Source organism: Crotalus tigris, unplaced genomic scaffold (genome assembly GCF_016545835.1).
Source record: "Crotalus tigris isolate CLP2741 ecotype Arizona unplaced genomic scaffold, ASM1654583v1 scf7180000024461.5605484, whole genome shotgun sequence".
NCBI lineage: Eukaryota > Metazoa > Chordata > Lepidosauria > Squamata > Viperidae > Crotalus > Crotalus tigris.
In genome coordinates this window covers 2,894,905-2,911,036 of record NW_024100632.1, presented here as the reverse complement: position 1 = coordinate 2,911,036, position 16,132 = coordinate 2,894,905, and the positions used below count along the sequence as shown (strand labels likewise).

Sequence of the window (16,132 nt, the reverse complement as noted above, 5' to 3'; positions counted from 1 at the left end):
CAGCTTAAGGATGTTTAGAAAAGTCCATCATCCCCTTAGAAAAAGATCCCTTTGTTCTGAATATATGGTTTAAGCATGCATACAAGTGCCAGTGTGAATAGAAATCTAAAAGCATGATTGATTTGATGGTTTGTGCTAAAGTCTGCTTCATTGGCTGCCTGATGACAATATGATGCTTGGTACTGATTCTGGATCTTAAGGTGATACACAATATTAAAATATTACACAGATGTAGATTAAAACATATCAAAATAGATCATAATAATAGACTTCAGTCAATTCCCAGATATAGTAGTTGATAGAAGGATTGGAAGTTGTTAGGCCTTTCTCCCTTCAGTGTTATACTGCATGTCAGGGTCCCCAAACCCCAGGCCATGGACCGATACTGGGCTGCACAGCTGGAGGTAAGCAGCGGGTGAGTGAGTGAAATTGAAAGCATGCCCCCCCCTTCGTAGAAAAATTGTCTTCCACGAAACTAGTCCCTGGTGCCAAAAATGTTGAAGACTGCTGTTGTAAGTGGCAGTTTTTCCATATTTTTTTTCTTTCAATACAGTTTACATTTTCTTTTTCTTTCCTCTTGTATTGTTCCTTTCCCTTCCAACATTCTTCTTCATTAGGCATTGACTTCTCCAATTCTGTAAGTTTTAGGTTCTTTTAACAAGGGAAGTAATAAAAAAAAACCCTTCAAACCAAGTCACAAAAGACTGTGGGTGTGGGTGTATGTATATATATATATGTTGCTTTTCTCACACATTGCAAATGTGATGGGATTGCAACTCCCAAAATTCCAAGCCAGCATAGCTTTTACAGCTAGGGTTGCTGGCTGGGGAAAGGCGGGATGCTCCTATATTGTTAGCACATACGCCATTTTGTAACACAAGATTCTGACACATTATTTTATCACAATAGCAACTTTTTGCATCTGTGGGTAATTTGCTTAAGAGTATGGCTAGAACTGATGAATTATTTGCATGTAGCTATTATGTGTTCTCACCAGAAATATATGATGTAATTTCTCCTTTTCTGGAGTAACTCTGAAGAATTCAACATTCTAAACATGCACCCAACCAAACAAACAGATGTTTTAAAATGGAGGGTGTTATGTCCCGAGCCTTGCAAACGGCTCGGGCGTTTGCAGGCAGTCCCGGGCAGGTGCAAAGCTGCCCGGGACCAGACAGGCTGTCGCCAGCGCCGTGCGCATGCGCGGGTGCTGGCGCGGGAAAAGTAACCCATTTACCCGGGAGTTGCCTATATAAGAGGCTGCGAGGCGTTTGGGCAAGGCTGAAGCCATCTTCCTGTAAGCTGAACGCTGAATAAAAGAAACTGAGAACTCCAGCTGCTTCTCGTGTCTATTTTCCCGCCACGGACTCAACACTGGCGACGAAGGTGGGATGCCTTGCACTACCTGGAAAGGAAAAAGTGTAAGCTTACCCAAGGAGTCCTGAGCGGCGGAAGAGGAACGGCGTAGACTCGGCAGCTGCCCGCCAATCCGGTGCGCATTTGGGGGTAGGCTGGCTGATAGACCCGTCTCCTGAAGATCCGAAGATGGCGAAAATCGGAAGGCTTTCGGAATTCAATGTCTCACATCCAGAGCGGTGGGAGTCCTACGTATCCAGAATGGAGAACTACTTCAAGGCAAACCAAGTGACGGAAGATAGCTTGAAGGCTGCCACCCTGCTTTGCGTTTGCGGCCAAGACGCCTTCGATTAACCACGCAAGAAAAGGGAAAGGAAAACCATTCGTCATTGCAGCACCTGTTCCAGTAGAGTCTGTAAGATACGCAGACCTGAAGAAGCTGCTGAAAGAGCACTTCCACCCCAAGGTGTCCGTTATCTCATGGCGCCACACCTTCGAGCAGAGGGATCAACGGTCCGGTGAAACAGCCAAGGAATACATCGCCGCGCTACGGAAGGCCGCCAAGCCCTGCGAGTTAAAGGACCTCGAGGAACGACTGAGGGACCGATTCGTGTGCGGGCTAAGGCATCGAGAGCTACAACAGAGACTTTTTGCCAAGGAAGAATTATCCTTCCAAGAGCATTAAGGGAAGTCACTGCAGAAGAAGCAGCAGGCGGCGCCGTCAAGAACATGCGGCCGATCAGAAGCAGTGCAGAGGGTGCGTCCGTGCACCAGGAAGACGTCCAACGAAACTTCGAGGAGGATCCGGACGAGGAAGTCGACTGTCTACACCCCGCGAAGGAAGGAAACCAGAAGGGAAGCTCTTCGGCTCCGCTCAAGTGCATCGGCTGTGGAGGTCGCCACAGGAGAACCGACTGCAAGTTCCGCTCCGCTACCTGCCGGGCATGCGGCAAACTAGGGCACATTGCACTGCTTTGCTGTCTGGGCGACGAAAGCGCACAACCCAAGAAGAAGACGCTCCCTGAAGGGTACCAGCACTCCCCAGCCAGAATAGAATAGGGTAGGTTTTTGCGCTTCGCGAAGGAAGCATCTTAGGACAGGCACACACAAGCCCATATGAGAAGAAAAAGCTGCAATCAAGTGCAGCTACAAGGGTTCCATTACTATAGGAAACTGGGAACAGGGTCTGCCCTGTCCATCATTTCACGTGATACATTTAGGAAAGATTTGTTCCAGTAGTGGTGGACTAAGGGCCAAGTTTAAGGCCTTCGATTATTGTTGACAAGATTTTCAGAACAAGGAGTGTGTGTTAAGGGGGAGGCCACCCTTAACGTGCAATACAAGAGTTTTGAAGGTCCACTAGACTTATTAGTAGTAGGGGGTGAACGAACGAGTCTCATAGGACTCGATTGGTTTGAGGCCCTGGGGATACCCGTCACAGGACTCAACAGTTTACAAACACTCGACCTACAAGAAGTCTGCAAAGAATTTGCAGATGTTTTCAGCCCCCAGCTGGGCACATTCAAAGGACCACCTGTGTCCTTAAGCTAGACCCCACTGTCACTCCCATTAGGATTAAAGCAAGAAGGGTCCCTTTTGCTTTAAAAAGTAAGATTGACACTGAACTAGACAAACTAATCCAACAGGGCATCCTAGAACCTGTTGATTCCAGCCCGTGGGAGACCCCCATTGTCACGCCTCTAAAGGCAAATGGGACATAGTATTTGGGCTGGATTCAAATGCCACACTCAATAAGGCATGCAAGCAACATGCTATCCTGTTCCTTGTGATGTCAGTCACATCTGGCCGCCTCTCAAGGGGGGGGCAGTGGGGGGTTGTTTTCGCAAAGGACTGACCTAGCTCAAGCATATCAACAGCTGCCGTTGATGATGATGCTGCTATAGCTCAGACCATTGTGACCCACAGGGGAGCCTTTAAGGTAAAAAGGCTACAGTTTGGAGTGAATGTCGCTCCTGGGATTTTCCAAAGCGTAATGGAAAACACACTACGAGGTATACCATGGGTCTGCCCCTACTTTGACGATGTCTTGATTGCAGGAGACTCCACACACATTCTAGCTGAAAGGCTTAGGGCTGTCCTGTTAAGATTCAGGAAATCAGGCCTCAAGCTCAGAAAAGACAAATGCCAGATTGGGGTACCTTCTACTGAATTTCTGGGATTCAAAATTGATGCTGCTGGGATTCATCCTGCTGAATCCAAACTAACTGCTATTTTAGAAGCACCCAGGCCAAAGTCTAAGGCCGAAATTCAGGCCTTCCTAGGCCTCCTGAATTTCTACAATTCTTTTCTTCCACATAAAGCTAGTGTAGCTGAGCCTCTTCACAGGCTACTAGACAAACAAGCTGTGTGGCTGTGGTCACAAGCACATGAGGCTTGCTTTAAAGACGTCAAGGCCTTGCTCACTTCTCACAGTGTTCTTGCACATTTCAACGAGTCTCTTCCTGTGTGCATCGCTTGTGATGCATCCCCCCTACGAGGGTTGGAGCTGTCCTGAGTCACTCAGGTAGATGGAACATCAGGTTCCTATTGCATAATACTCCAGAAACATGTCTTCTGCCGAGAGGCATAACTACGCCTCAGTATAGGACAGGGAGGCATTTGGCTGTTGTTGCGGAATTAAAAAATCCACGATTTTCTATATGGCAGGCATTTCACGGTCTTCACTGACCATAAGCCTCTGCTGGGACTGTTTACCACACGTAAGCAGACTCCCCACATCATTTCCCCTAGAATGCTTAGGTGGTCTATTTTTTGTCTGCATATGATTTTTCATTACTCCACAAGCCTGGGAAAGAAATGGGCCATGCTGATGGCCTCAGTAGGTTGCCTCTGCCAGTAGTAGAAGCTGACCCCGCGCCAGCTGTCAACATTCTATCAATCCAAGCCTTGCCCGAGCTCCCTCTTAGGGCCAGGGATGTTACCGCTGAAACAGGTACAGATCACACACTTTCACGTGTCCGCTCCTGGGTCCTGTCCGGGTGGCCTGAGCACTGCCCTAGTCCTGAGTTTCAGAGTTTCTGGTCCAAAAGGAACGAATTGTCCCTTTCTCAGGGGTGTTTGCTTTGGGGAAACAGAGTTGTCATTCCCACCTCAATGAGGGCTAGGGTCTTAGAATCCCTCCACGAGGGTCATCCTGGCATTGTTCGTATGAAGGCTCTTGCACGCAGCCCCTTGTGGTGGCCTGCTTTAGATAAAGATATTGAGGCTAAGGTACACGCATGCCACATGTGCCAACGATCTCGCCCAGAGATGCCCCAAGCTCCTGTGCATAAATGGGAGGAAACACAGTCCCCATGGTCTAGGGTGAACATTGACTACGCTGGGCCCTTTCAGGGCCAGTTCTTCTTGGTCCTTGTTGACAGCCATTCAAAATGGCTTGAGGTTGTGCCTGTCTCGTCCACCACCACTGCAAAGACTATTCAGGTACTGAGGGGGATTTTTGCTGCACACGGGCTGCCAGATGTCATTGTGTCTGACAACGGCCCTCAATTCACCTCCTCCGAATTCCAAGCTTTCTTACAGGCAAACCTGATTCGTCATGCCACATCTGCGCCTTTTCACCCATCCACCAACGGTATGGCTGAACGCATGGTGCGCATCGCAAAGGACGCCTTGAAGAGACTCACCTACGGGGACTGGCATCACAGGTTGGCTGACTTTCTCCTTTCTTATCGCACCACACCGTCCACTTCTACAGGGAGAAGTCCAGCTGAACTTCGTTGGGGGCGCCAACTTACTACTAGACTTGACCGGTTGCATCCGGACAGACTGCCTTCATCTACCTCACATCCTAGGGCACCTAGACAACTACTTGTGGGTGCCCCGGTTTGGGCTCGCAATTACGGGCCTGGTCATACATGGGTCCCCGCTTCTGTGTCCAGGATCACAGGTCCTCTCTCCTACGAGGTTGCCCTGGACAACGGTCGTGTCCTGCGTCGGCACATCGACCAACTCCGCTCTAGGCGGGACTTTTCTGCTGAAACTCCTGGGTCTTTTCCAGGGGGGGAGGGGGACCCTTTGGAGCAAAGGGAAGGGCAAGAGCTACTGCCCATCGCCACTGAGGGAGCCACAAACGGCTCGTCCCAAGATTCTGCAATTGCTCCGAAAAGGAAGTCTTGGAGCTTACCCACACAACAGGCACTCACGCCTACTCCAGCCAGGGAGTTACCCCGGGGGCATACTCACTTTCCACACACAGCACACAGCACTCCAGCAACGGAGGATACCCGGGGGCATCCCAACAAATCATTCCCCGCAAGAGAGCTGGCACACAATGCCCAAGGTTGGCCTGACCTTACCCCAAATCCTACAGGGGGTCAAACATACACAGAGCTAGTCGAGGAACCAAGTCCCGACTACAACACCCCTAGCACAAATCAGGGGACACCTGAGTTTTGGGAGAGTACAGAAACCCACACGAGCCCAAACACAGAATGGGGTTCAGGGAATAGACAGCCTCCTGACAGGTCTTGGACTGACCTAGGGGGTTCTACAGAGACGCCCAGCAGTGGCTATCACTTCAAGGGGCCTGAGGGTCTACAGCTAGGTAGGACAACCAGGTCACAAAGCAACAGAAGCCCTGGCCTGACGAGCCCGGTGGGCAAGCAAGCAGGCCAGGCATCGGGGCACAGTCCTTGGAAGACACCAGGGCACAGTAGAGAGAACAGGCTCATGCCTCCCTCCAGTCAGGGGACTTATGCCAGTAACCCAGAGCTAAGAAGGTCACAGAGAGCAAAGAAATCTCCTAAGTACCTAGAAGATTACATAACATTGTTGGCAAGACAGAAGCCAGTAAACAGTGGGAACACTGGGGAGCAAATTGTCGTGTAAAATAAATGTTGTATGTTGATAGTAGTTTTAGCCCGGGGGAAAGGGGTGTTATGTCCCGAGCCTTGCAAACGGCTCGGGCGTTTGCAGGCAGTCCCGGGCAGGTGCAAAGCTGCCCGGGACCAGACAGGCTGTCGCCAGCGCCGTGCGCATGCGCGGGTGCTGGCGCGGGAAAAGTAACCCATTTACCCGGGAGTTGCCTATATAAGAGGCTTTGAGGCGTTTGGGCTGAGCTGAAGCCATCTTCCTGTAAGCTGAACGCTGAATAAAAGAACCTGAGAACTCCAGCTGCTTCTCGTGTCTGTTTTCCCGCCAAGGACGCAACAACTCCCTTTGCCAAGAAGGCACAATTGTTCCTTTTGTTGATTGGGGAGTTGGTGTTATGATGATGAGGCTGTCCCAAACCACCAAAATACCTCTATAGAAGAAACGCGGATCTCTAAAAAATGGATTTGTCATCTCAAAGGATTAATTGCTGTGCTTTTGACTTAGGGGACAGGGTTTAGCAAAACAAAGGGAGATGCATTTCAAAGGGAGATGTGGAAATATCTATTTCTGTTCTTCCGTTTTTCCATTTCTTTGCTTTTTTCCTCCGGCAAAATCCAGAACGGATCCTTCTTAAATTGGAATAAGAATAGTCTCTTATTTCTCCCAGTCAACTCCAGTCAGCTGTTCATAGTCTCAGCAAATGACCGCCTCTAGCTGATTTTGTTTGGGCCCCACGGATTAAAAACAAAGACAGGCCTGATTGGTGTTTGGATAAGAGACCACCCAGAGATGTCACAGGGCTGTTGATTCAATTAGGAGATTGGGCAAAATATTTCTGGGAGAGGCTGCACGGCCGCAATCACCAAATAACCACGCTCATTCACCAGTAATTAACAAATTCAATTGCAGATAGTCCTCATTTAGCAACCACAATTGGGACCAGCCACTTAGTCATTAAGTGAAGTGGCTGCTAAGTGAAACTCTGTGCTTCTGATCTTCCTTCAACTTTCCTTCGCTTTGCTGAACTGCAAAGGCTGTCAGTGCGAAAATGGGTTTGAAAGTTACTTTTTCATCAATGTGGATCCCTGTAAAGGGTCGCAAAATGAGGCAGTCCCTAAAAGAGGACCAGCTGTCCTTGTTCATCCGTTCACCATGGGCGGACTGCTTGATTATTATTAACCCTGTGCATTTATAATTTTACAGTCTGGAATTGAGCTGGGCCACAGAAAACTTTATCCTTCTTCTGACCAAGGACCTCTAAACTAGCCTTAATTAACACCAAACCCTCTTTGGCCTTACAGCCGGAAGAAGCCAACAACTCCGAGGAATTCCTCTCGGATGCGGAGAAGACCGCCCTGGATCTGAAAGACCCCAATCGGCCCAGATTCACTCTGCAAGAGCTGCGAGACGTTTTGCACGAGAGGAACGAGCTGAAGTCAAAAGTTTTCCTGCTTCAAGAGGAGCTTCTGTATTACAAGAGGTGCCCTGGGGGGTTTCTCCCTTTCCCAGCCCGATCCTGGAGCGACGCGAGCTTGTTCTCGATAAGATTGGGGGGGGGGGTGTCCAGTGGAAACTTGCTCAGATTGGAAGAGCTGAAATGAAAAGAGAAGGGATGATACTCTGGAACAGGGTGTCTCAACCATGGCAACTTTAAGATGGGTGGACTTCAAATCTCAGAATTCACCAGCCAGCAAGGGGGATTCTGGGAGACAAAGTCCACCTTTCTCAAGCATGCTGGCTAGGGAATTCTGGGAGACAAAGCCACCCGTCTGAAAGCTGCCAAGCTTGAGGAACACTCATTTAGATTTAGACTCCAGATTTGCTTTGAAATGAACTGGAACCAAGGTTAGATTAACCAGTCAAGAGAAAAGTTGCCCACCGTGAATTAGGAAAACAGGCAAGAATTAACCCTGGACAATTCATGTTCTTTTTATTCCTGTCCTCCTTCCAAAATCTCCATTCTCCATTTCTTTCTGGATGAGATTTCGAAGGCTGCCTAGCTCCAAGTGTGAGACTCCTGAGCAGCAGGCAGGGTAAATATTCCTAATATTGTGTTGTTGTTGTTTTTTCCTCCTGCTTTTAAAGCGATGAATTGGACGAAGAAACACGATCTACTCAGTCCCCAGCCATCCTTCATTCCAAACCATTGACTCAGCAAGAATCCGGCATCAAACGGCTGTAAGTAGAATTTGTGGGTTTTTTCTGGACTGGGCTTTTTAAATTGAGGCGGACAAGTCGATGGACCGTGAGGTCTTTTTCTGCTATCATTTTGTTTCTAAAATACTTGATCATGCAGGAAATAAAGCGGTCACCTCCGAACAAATTGGATGGAGAATGCTCAAAATGCAGCTAGATCTTCCCTTGCAGATAATGCTTCCATCATAAATTCATATCCTGCCAACAACGGCTGGAGGAGAAGATTTCTTTGGGTTTTCTTTTAAATGCTGCTGCCCGCCCAGCTTCTCTGCTTCTACTGACTTCATTGCAAAACGTGATTGTCCCCTTTGGGCTTTCAAAGCCAGAAAGGGTGAGAAATAGCTTGGGGCTTGTATGCGACGCGTGCGACCAGCCCAGTGGCGTCATGGCAGCCTGCTGGGCGAGCACAACACGAGCAGCTGTGTGTGTGTGTTGTTTTCCCAGCTCTAAGAATAGCCACTGAGCTGGGAAAGATTTCAAAACCGCCTTTTGTGCCAGGCGTTGAAAACAAAGAAAACTTGCTGATTTCAGCTTTGTCCTTAGCCGAGACCCACAACTGGGTCTGCAGACTGCAGAGACGGCCGGCTGGCTAACTTTGGGGGGCTATTTTTTAAAAAAATATTTTGTTCCTTTCTGCAATGACAAGTAGTCCTCGGCTTACAGCCACAATCCAGCCCAACGTTGGTTAAAGTGAGTTTGGCCCCTTTTTACCACCTTCCTTGCCAAAGTCGTTAAGGGAGTCCGAGTTGTGAAGTTAGTCATCCAGTTGTTGTGTGAATCTGGCTTCCCCATGGACCTTGTTTGTCAGAAGGTCGCAAAGGGGGGGTGTCATGTGACACCCCTCCCGGCGACAGCGCCACCGTCCTAAGTATGAACCAGTTGCCAAGCCATCGTGAAGTTTTGATCACGTGACCGTTAGGGACGCTGCAGTGGTTTTAGGTGTGAAAAACGGCCGTAAGTCCCTTTTTTCCTGTGGTGTTGTAATTTCGGTCACTAAACGAACTGTGGTAAGTCGGGGACTCCCTGTGTTTTCCCCCACCATGGAGCAAACACTGCCTGGATCCCAGGAAAGGTCTTAACAGGGATGTGGACTCTCTGGGCCAACAAGCCATGATGGGTGAATGTGGTTTCTCTAATTCCAACCTCGGTAAATTGAAGATGGGTGGAGTGCAACTTTGCTGTGCTGGCTGGGGAATTCTGGGAGTTGCACTCCACCCCTCTTCAAGTTACCGAGGTTGAGAAGCCCCTCCCTAAACCGTAATTCACTGGGCTTGCAAGCTAAGCCATCAAACCTGTTTCTACTGTTTTGCGCAACCAAGGCAAAACTTAGCTAATTGCGGCCCCTCTTTGCAAGAACCCAATTCCTCCCTCCCTCCCTCTGTCTCTCTCAAGAGGCTTCCTTCGGCTGCCTCTTTTGCTGTTTTTGAACATCGTAACATTCCTTTCTTTCTCCAGTACTTTGATCTCCTCTGTCTGTTCCTTTCCTAACCAGGATCTTTACCGCTGTTATGCCCATGGTTGCTGCCGGATTGATCCCGGACGATCCCACATTGCAGCCAATCAGAAGACTTATGTCTCTTGTAGGGACTCTGGATTTTGAATTTTTTTTTGTTTTGTTTTGATCCCTTTTCCCGCATTTGATGGAGTTCGTATGGCCTCTTTTTTTTTTTGCATGACCTGCTGCTGTCTCAACCCCCCCCCTCTAACTACCATTGGCTGATTGTGGGATCGTAAACCCAACCCCCAAACAAGAAAAATGGGGGGGGGGTAAGAACGACGTGGCCGATGTGGCCCCGCTGCAATGTTTTCAATTGCACTTTTGTTTCGATTGCAGCAACTTATGAGCTCGGGACAATAACATGCAAGTTTTTGACCCATCCTTCTGTCCCGTTGGCTCTCCATGAATTGCCCTGGCCCTTCAGGCTACCTTCTACTGGACTTACGACCATTAGTGACCGTTCAGATACAGCGGTGCTGGAAAAAAGGAGATTTACAACTGATCCTCACACTTATGACCAACGCAGCCTCCCTGCAGTCATGTGATTGCAACTGGCATGTATTTACGACCATCCCAGGGATCACGTGCTTTGCCGTTTGTGACCTTCCCAGCTTCCAACAAGCAAAATCCATGGCGAAGCCGGCAAGGAAGGTCACAAACAGCAATCACCTGACTTGATTAACAACCAACGCCAAAAGCTTATAAAATTGGGGCAGGTCACCTTTCTTAGTGACCGCACCGCTTAGGGATGAATTCTCTGGTCCCAATTCATAATTTGAGGAGTATTCTGGGTCGGCTTTTCCAGCCCCGTTGATATTATCTGATTATGCTTGTCAATGAAAAGGGTTTTTTTTTCCTCAGCAGTTTGAATGTTTATTTAATCCTTCCTCAATTTTTAAAACGCCTTTAAACCTTCTGTGACCTCACGGGATATTCGGCCAATGACTGGGAGCCCTTCCTTGTGTTCCTCCTTTAGACCAGCTCCTCTAATATATCAGCATATTAATTCTTCCTGTGGATTAATGCTGCTTTCCAATCCCGCCTACTTACAGACTGTGGCTCTTAGTTTTAATTGCGTGCCTGAATTAGCAGCAGGCAGGATGCGTTGTGCGGTTTTAAACAAACAGCATGGGCCTCGGCTTTCAGCTGATGAGTTGAGATGGTATCACCCTTCCAAGCAGCGCCATTAAGCAAGCAGCAATCAAGTCAAATCTTTGGCTGCGTTGGATTTTTAAGGGTTTTAGACCATGTTGTCGTTAATTGTAGGGTAATGCCATTCCGATAACAACAACATTGGAAAAACAACTCACTTTCTCTGTCTCTATCGTCTGGAGAAAAACTTCCATTTATTAGGACATTTAAGAGAATAAACATTAGTCTATGCTTTCTTCTCTCTCGTCCAGTTTTTCTCAACCAGACATTTGTGGATTTTAAGATGGGTCGAATTTAGCTCCCAGAATTCCCCAGTTAGGAAAGCAATCTTAAGATGTTTGGATTTCAACTCCCAGAATTCCTTAGTCAGCTCTGGGAGTTGAAGCCCACCCATCTTAAGGTTGCCATGCTGCCAGTCACTAAATGAACGGTTGCAATGCAAGGCTCACCTGTTCAAGAGTTTTCTAACAGGTCTGCAGCCTCCCCCCCCCATTAAAATAAAGTCAGGTTAAAGAGCTTGCTGTAACCCCACCACCTCATAAACCGTCCCAGGATGTCTCCAGTTTTTAACCCACATTTTTTTCTTGTTTGGGGCCAGATTTAGCTTCTTCTCCCGCGACAAGAGACGCCTGCAAGCCACCCAGCGAAACACCTCCTTCCACGGCTCTTTCGGCGAGTGGGCGGACCGGAACAAAGACGACGTCTACACCGAACAAGGTTTAGAAGCTCTGCAGCACCTGTGACCCGAACCCAGACCGTTCATTTGTACCGATGCGCCAAACGCAGAAACATGGAAGCCCTCGTGTGGCAAACGGCGCCCATCCACCCATCCGACTTCCAGGTCTTGCGCTGTTGTCAGCACAGGGTGAGGGAAAGGTGCATTAAACCAGAATCCGTGCGCCAGGTTCTTCCTGTAAGCAACAGAATCCCAGTCTGGATTTGGGAAGCAAATCGGCCATCGTTTTGACTTCGGCTGACTTGCGAGTGAACATCACATCACCAATGCTTCCTTTTGTCTATCCCCCTCTCCCAAAAAAGGAAATAAAAGGGATTTAGTCCATTCCTGAACAAATGCACTGCTTAAGGACCGACGACCATTGTTCCAGGCGCACCTTATTCAAAGGGATTTTTTTTAAAAAAAATAATAACAATTTTGTTCCGCTCTTCCTCTCTGCTTCCTCCTGCTAAACTTTCTGCTTCACAGTTCCAGCAGTTGTTGTTGTTTTTTTCCTCTCCTTTTGCAGAAATCTTCTGGAAATGTATCCAAGGCGAAAAGTTCTGGAGAGAGGTGACTTTTTAAACACAGATTTGGGAGGAGATATATTTTGAGTGGCTTATTTATAGTGCCTCCAACGTGATGTCCAGGGAAACGGTGCCTCGTGTTTTGCTTTGAATTCTCTTGACACAGTGATGGCAACCAAACGGTTTAAATCTATGCTAATCCTTTTTTTTTTTCCAGTTATGATTGTTGCCAACCTTGTAGCAACAAATGCTCCCCCCCCCCTTTCTGTGTGAAGGCAATTGCTTCAATTCAACACGCCAACTTCAGTTTTGACAGTTCTGGAAACAGACCCACCAGCCGCTTCTGAACAGAGGTCCCTTCTCTCTCTGGATGAGATCAAAGCTGCCTTGAAATTGTTTAATTGGCCTGAATTTGGTGCACGGTAGACGATCGCTCAGCGCTGTAATTAGAAATATGAACATTGAGGAGCAACAGGAAATAACGAAAGGGGGTTTGTTCCCCAAACCTCAGAGAAAAAAAAAGCGGCGTTTTTTCAGACTTGGCAATTTTAAAAGGTGTGGATTTCAACTTCCAGAATTCCCCAGCCAGCAGGAAATGCTCAGGACAGTTCTAATCACATCCAAATAGCCCCTTTTGAATTTGAGATGCTTTGCACACAAGTTAACCCTTTACTGATTATCCCCACCCTCTGTATTCTCTTAATACAATTATCTGGGAAGGGGTGTCCTACTTTAGCAACTTTAAGATCTGTGGACTTCAACTCCCAAAATTCCCCAGCCAGGAATTATGGGAGTTGAAGACCACAAGTCTTAAAATTACCAAGTCTAGAGTAAGAGCAATCATACCACCACAGGATACGCAAAGAGATTCTTAATTTTTATTCAAGATTCAGGGTGTTAGATAGTTAAAGGCAATAAACAAGGTTTGGCTGGGACTAGTATAAAGATCAATATCGAACTGTAGAACTCTTTTTAATATGCTAAATAAACTATTTCTGAATTAACAAGAGGCCTCCGGGTGATTTCACTGACTCGTAAACAGCGTTTGGTTGAAGTCCCTCAAATCCCATATATACAATTCAATCCTACCTCACTTTTTAGGGTGATAGCTATCCTTCTGCCTTGATGGAGCTGTTTACTGGCAGAATTAAGGCCTTACATTAATCCAGATCTTTTTCAAGAATTAAAGGGTGTGGAACGGGGGTGGGAATCCTAAACCAGCTCTCTCCTTTTTGGCACTTCAAATGTATCAGGAGATAATGTCATTGTTGGGAATTTGGAACCCATCGTCCAGCAGATCCTGGAATAAGACATGGACACAACTATCAAGGGATGGGAGCCCTTGGTACAATTTTCACTCTTCTCCAGCTGGGAAGTTGCTGCTCCCACCCACAATGTCTGTGCTGATCCAGACAACCATCCGGCTTGTCTTGGAAGTCAGATCTACACTTCTGATGATCTCCTTCAACCGAGCAGCATTTGAAGGAAATGATCCCATCAGTGGCAGCCTTCACCCCTTGCTCTCCTTGGCCTCGCGATTCCGGTCTTTCCTCTCTCGCTCCCTCCTCTCTGGGGCTCTGCCTCGGTCTTCCCTCCCTCGATGTTCCAGGTCTCTTTCGCTCTTGCCGTATCCCCAGGATCTTTCCCGTTCAGCTTGCCGAGACTCTCGGCTCCTTTCGTAATCTCGTTCTCCGGTCTTCCAGTCCCTCGGCCCTCCCCGGGACCAAGCCCGCTCTCTTTTTCCCGCAGATCCTTCACCATAAAAATCATTTTTCATAGCAGGCAAGTTGATGGGCTTCCTGAAGGGTCTGTCTCGGCCTCCAAACCGCAGCTGACCCGACTCCTTTTTGCCGCCAAACCCGCCTCCCAGCCGGCGAGGGATCCAACCTTTGAGAGTCCTTTCCAGCTCAAAGTCGACAAAGATTTCCCGCTGGTCAATGATCAGCTTGTTGGCATCACGGTGGGCTTTCAGGAGCGCCCGTTCCTCTTTATACTCAAGGAAAGCGTAGCCTTTAGAAAAACCAGTAACCAAGTCCCGAACCAGACGGATTTTCCGAATCTCTCCGTATCGGGAGAAGACCTCTCTTAACTTCTCTTCCGTCGTTTGTAGGTTGAGCCGGGCGACGAAGAGGGTTAGGTGGGGGTCTCCGGAAACATCTTTGTTGGGGACGTAGCGGGCCGACATGGCTCTCCAGACCGCCCGGTCGTGAGGCTCTTCGTCGGTGCCATCGATGCTTCCGGCTTTCAGTGGGTCGTACTCTTTAGCGATGGGCACCCACTCGTTCATAGCTGGAGGGAAATTATTCAGCTCATGGCATATCATACGGACCAGCAATGATAGATGAACATCTCACCTAGATTACTAAACACAATAAAACATAGGTGGTCCTCGACTTACAATTGAGCCCAAAATTTATGTTGCTAAGTGAGACATTTGTTAAGTGAATTTTGCCCCATTTGTGCCCTATAGCCACAGGGTGACCACCACTGACCATGATGGTGAGTGGCTTCCTTCAGGCAGGTGGGCAGAGTAGCAGCAATGGATGGGTCCATCCTGAAGCCGCCTTCCTCTGCTTGCTTCCTATTTACTCCGTACTTGCTCAGAAGGGTCTTTGGTGCTCTCTCAGCTGGGTTGTTTTCTTGGGGACGTTTCATTATCCAACTAAGGAAAATCATCAAGGCTAGAAAGGGAGAGTGGCTTGCCCTGTCAGTGTTGGTGGGAGCGTTGTTTTCTTGGCTGTGGTCTCTTGATTGGACTGTTTGTGTTGTTAGTTTCTTGATTAGGTAGAATTTACTGCTTTGTATATAAACAGGTAGCATAACCCACTCCCTCCGAGCACTGATGATGTTACCTAGATGGGTAATGAGACATCTGCAAGAAAACAACCCAGCTCAGAGAGCACCAAGGACCCCCCCCCCGTGCCAACCCTGAGCCACAAATATTCTCCTTTATTGGTTTCCTCCCAGGTCTTCATAGCCCAAAATTCTGGGCTTCCCTGGTACGTTGGCAATCCGGTCAGTTGGCAACCCCTCTTTCCTGTCTCCCATGCAGCTTGGAGAACCTGCTCTCACCCCCAAATCAATGCTCCCCCTCCCCCGGCCCTCCCCACCACCAATATCCCCCCACGACCCTCCCCCAAATTATGACTTTGCAAGAGCGAAATAGACTCACCTCCCCGTGCAGGAAGCCTCGGCGAGGGATCTAATTTCGTTTCCAGACCGGCGGATTCGTCAAGAAAGGGGTTTTCCAATAGAAGGGGGATTTTTTTCCGGGCCTGGCGATGACGAAGGTTGCTTTTTAAATTCAGGGTGGGTCTTTTTAACAAGTAAAACAAACCAAATCCCCCCCCCTTGCGAAAGGCCAACCGTGGCGAATCGGCCACTCGGGAAAAGAAGACTCGTTAGCCTCAAAGTCTTAGAGTCCGTACCGGCGCCCTCTGGCGGCACAAGCCGCGCATCTCGTGATGTGGAATGGAAAACTGGATAATGAAAAATACAGACATTTAAATAGAAATTATGCTGAAATTTCTTTCTCCCGGCTCCCAAATCCACTGTTTTCCAAACCCTGCACCCATCATCCCCAGCCAACAAGGCAGCCAGGATGGAAATTGTAATCTTAACAGGCCTTGCCCGCATGCACGTTCTCCTGTTGCTGTGTTTTGAACATCTGAACACAAACCCAGACCAATAAACCTGCATTGGATGAGAAAATGGTACTAAAGTCCACCCCCGGGACGAATCCTAGCTTTGCATAGGATTGCAAGCACGAGATGAAATATATATATATATATATATATATATATATATATATATATATATATATATATATATATAGGTCTTTGGTTGTTCGGG

At 48.1% G+C, this 16,132-nt stretch overlaps 2 protein-coding genes across 3 annotated transcripts; one reads left to right on the top strand and one right to left on the bottom strand.

The window, feature by feature from the left end:
- The first annotated feature begins 374 nt into the window (after positions 1-374).
- Positions 375-13,284, top strand: LOC120303209 (RILP-like protein 1). Its single transcript, XM_039332519.1, has 4 exons — positions 375-415; positions 7,445-7,672; positions 8,278-8,370; positions 11,637-13,284. The coding sequence occupies exons 1-4, from the start codon at positions 375-377 to the stop codon at positions 11,779-11,781; spliced, it is 507 nt and encodes a 168-aa protein (XP_039188453.1). The 3' UTR covers positions 11,782-13,284.
- Positions 13,140-15,870, bottom strand: SNRNP35 (small nuclear ribonucleoprotein U11/U12 subunit 35). Of its 2 annotated transcripts, none has more exons than XM_039332629.1 (2): positions 15,453-15,870; positions 13,140-14,569 (listed from the first exon to the last, which is right to left on the bottom strand). In XM_039332629.1, exon 2 carries the CDS (start codon positions 14,565-14,567, stop codon positions 13,791-13,793), a length of 777 nt encoding a protein of 258 aa, XP_039188563.1. In that variant the 5' UTR covers positions 14,568-14,569; positions 15,453-15,870; the 3' UTR covers positions 13,140-13,790. The 2 variants fall into 2 exon arrangements, with proteins under 2 accessions (XP_039188563.1, XP_039188562.1); XM_039332628.1 differs by having other exon boundaries at positions 13,140-14,642; positions 15,453-15,865.
- Between the last annotated feature and the right edge of the window lie 262 nt (positions 15,871-16,132).